This window comes from Phyllobates terribilis, unplaced genomic scaffold, assembly GCF_046119375.1.
Source record: "Phyllobates terribilis strain yellow unplaced genomic scaffold, ASM4611937v1 Scaffold_11__3_contigs__length_659146591, whole genome shotgun sequence".
NCBI classification, from domain to species: Eukaryota; Metazoa; Chordata; class Amphibia; order Anura; family Dendrobatidae; genus Phyllobates; species Phyllobates terribilis.
In genome coordinates, this window is record NW_027362771.1 from 634,628,483 (window position 1) to 634,631,415 (window position 2,933).

Genomic DNA, 2,933 nt, shown 5'->3' on the forward strand with positions numbered 1-2,933 from the left:
CAGGGGACGAGCAGGTCCCCTGCATGCAGCAGAAATGGTCCTGTGCTATGAGCGCCAACCACTAGGTGGCGCTCATAGCGACAAGATCATGACAACCGCAGGCGTCTGCTGCAGACCCTGGGTTGTCATGCCCACCCATCGGCGACCCGCGATCACGTGACGGGGTCGCCGGTGGGCGGGGCTTATGACACGCTACCCGGAAGCGCGTGTTAAATGCTGCTGTCAGAGATTGACAGCGGCATTTAACATATTAACAGCTGCGGGTGGATCGCGATTTCACCCGCGGCTGTTGCGGGCACATGTCAGCTGTAAGAATCAGCTGACCTGTGCTCCGTTCAGTGAGGGCTCAGCGCAGCAGCCCTCACTGAACGGGCGGTACTCAAATATGAGTACTAATACGTCCCCGGTAATTAAGGGGTTAAGTCAGATTGTGGAATGCCAACTGCAAGAGGGCGTAACAAAATATAAAAAAATAATGCTTTTAAAAAAGGGCTAGATGATTTCAATAGATCCTGGAATAATAATAGCTTCCACAATTGGAAGTGTTTCAATAAAATGTTCCTGTACTGAGATAATCTTATGAATGTGCCCCTGCTGTGTCCTGTGTAATGGCCGTGTCTGACTGTGCTGGAACATGGTCTGATCATACCACATCTCCTGGGCAGGGGAGAAAGCAAAAGAGTATACAGACATTACAACATAGAGTAGCATCTGATTATTTTTGTGAGGCAAAACATATTTTAAGCAATGTTTTACCTAAAAGAAAGAATCAGTTGTGATCCCGCACTGTCCTGTCTGTATACTCTTTTGCTTCTTCCCCTGCCCAGGAGATGTGGCATGTCCCTGTATGGTCAGACACGGCCATTACACAGTACACAGCAGGGGCACATTTATAAGATTATCTCAACACAGGAACATTTTATTTAAATACATCCAATTGTAGAAGTTATTATTATTCCAAGATCTATTGATTAAGATTTATTTTATAAATGGGACAACCTCTTGAAATCTGTGACAAAGATAAATACAAGTGCAGGTTTAAAAGGGTTGTCCAGAACTTTTCATGTTAGTGAAAAAAGACCTCGGCCCATCAAGTTCATCAAATTGTGGAACTTATTATTATTCAAAGATTTATTGAAAAAAAAGTTGATTAAAATTAACTTTGCTAGTGAGAAAACCCCTTTAAGATCAGGACCACATGCTATAGAAGTATATTGTTGCACAGTGTACATGAACTAAAAATACGTTTCGTAACACTACTGGACCTTTTGAATTCCCACCAGCGTGTGATTAACATAAATAAATCAGATTTTCCTGACAGACCTGCACTGCTTCTCTCCTCTGAGCATTGTGTCCACTGCAACCTTATGTAACATGAGCACTGCAGTCTATGAACAGCCACTGATTAGCTGCAGCCTTCATAGTTCCATTGGAGGAGACGGCCACCCTGATGGAACTATGAAGGCATTTGCTGATAGGCAACAACACTGCCACAAAACTACCTGGTAACACAAATCAGAGTGGAAGACCGGTGCTGGACAAGAGGTAAGCTTGCATTTTTTTATTTTATTTAGCACATTGGTGGTCATTCAAAAGAGGATGTCCCGTAGCATTTTTTTTTTTTCATAAAATGTTATGCAGACCAGGAATTTAAGTAGTTTGAGTGATGAAGAATCATGTAAAAAATATATTGTTGATGTGTTAACTATAGCAACACAATTATTTATTCTACACACAGGAGAACAATCTGACTGCAGTCACAGAATTTTTCATTTCAGGATTTCAAGTCAACCAAAGTTTAAGAATTTCACTGTTCTGTCTTTTTCTTGTGGTTTACTGTGGAACAATATGTGGGAATCTCCTGATCATCTCCCTGGTGTCCAACAGCAAGAACCTCCACACTCCAATGTACTTCTTCATCTCACAACTGTCCATCAGTGACATCTTGGTGATCACAGATATTGTCCCTAAAATGCTCCACATCCTACTGAATAATGGGGCGACCATTACTTTTATTGATTGTATCACTCAGTTTTATTTCTTATGTGCATCAGAAACTTTTGAATGTCTTCTCCTCGGAGTAATGTCCTATGACAGATATGTGGCCATCTGTAATCCCCTTCGTTACACCTCTATCATGACAATTGGACTTTGTGTGAAATTGGCCTTAATCTGTTGGTTGTTCGGATTTTCCATTGTATTGATTTACATGATAACAACAGCAAAACTAAACTATTGTGGACCCAACATCATTGACCATTTATTCTGTGACATTGTCCCATTACTAGAACTTGCCTGTTCTGATTCCTTTGTTGTTTACTTTCGGATTTATTTAGTAAGTATTCCAATTGTATTAATTCCAGCCACAATCATTTTTGTGTCTTATACTTATATTGTTTTAGCAATCTTAAAGATCTCAACCAGTACCGGTAGACAGAAAGCCTTCTCCACCTGTAGCTCCCACCTCATTGTGGTCACCATATTCTACTGGACTCTGTTCAATGTTTATATCATCCGAACAAAAGGTCAGACCCCAACAATGAGTAAGATCCTTTCATTATGCTATACTGTGTTTACTCCTTTAGCCAACCCCATTATATACAGTCTTAGAAATAAAGACATTTTAAAAGCTGTAGAACAAGCAGTTTATAAGTATGTAACCTAGAAAATTCTCAATAATATTTTAAATTTTACTGACTCTAGACAGATTGAAACTCTAGCCCTCAAACTATTTGTAAACCTTTATTTTTTTAAGATTTGGTTATAAATTATATAAGTTTCTGTTGTACAAAAAGGGTATATATCAATAAAAAAGAGCTCAATAAAAAGTTAAAGTATGTGTTTGCATAAATTATTTATTATTAATGGCCTTCAACTCGATCTCGAGCCATGGAAACTTGTTGAATGAATGCTCTTTAGGAAGATCAATCTTT

General features: G+C 39.3%; 1 protein-coding gene across 1 annotated transcript; it reads left to right on the forward strand.

Annotated features, from left to right (window-relative positions):
- Window positions 1-385: 385 nt before the first annotated feature.
- On the forward strand, window positions 386-2,719 carry LOC141167540 (olfactory receptor 10A7-like). The gene is made up of 2 exons (XM_073654933.1): window positions 386-406; window positions 1,712-2,719. The coding sequence occupies exons 1-2, from the start codon at window positions 386-388 to the stop codon at window positions 2,663-2,665; spliced, it is 975 nt and encodes a 324-aa protein (XP_073511034.1). The 3' UTR covers window positions 2,666-2,719.
- The last annotated feature ends 214 nt before the right edge of the window (window positions 2,720-2,933 follow it).

What these genes read in the sequence shown, in the direction of transcription:
- LOC141167540 (XM_073654933.1), top strand. Translation starts at nt 386, where the DNA reads ATGAGTACTAATACGTCCCCG. An exon ending in TGAGTACTAATACGTCCCCG is followed by an intron (nt 407 to 1,711) that starts GTAATTAAGGGG and finishes TGTTAACTATAG; the next exon opens with CAACACAATTATTTATTCTA.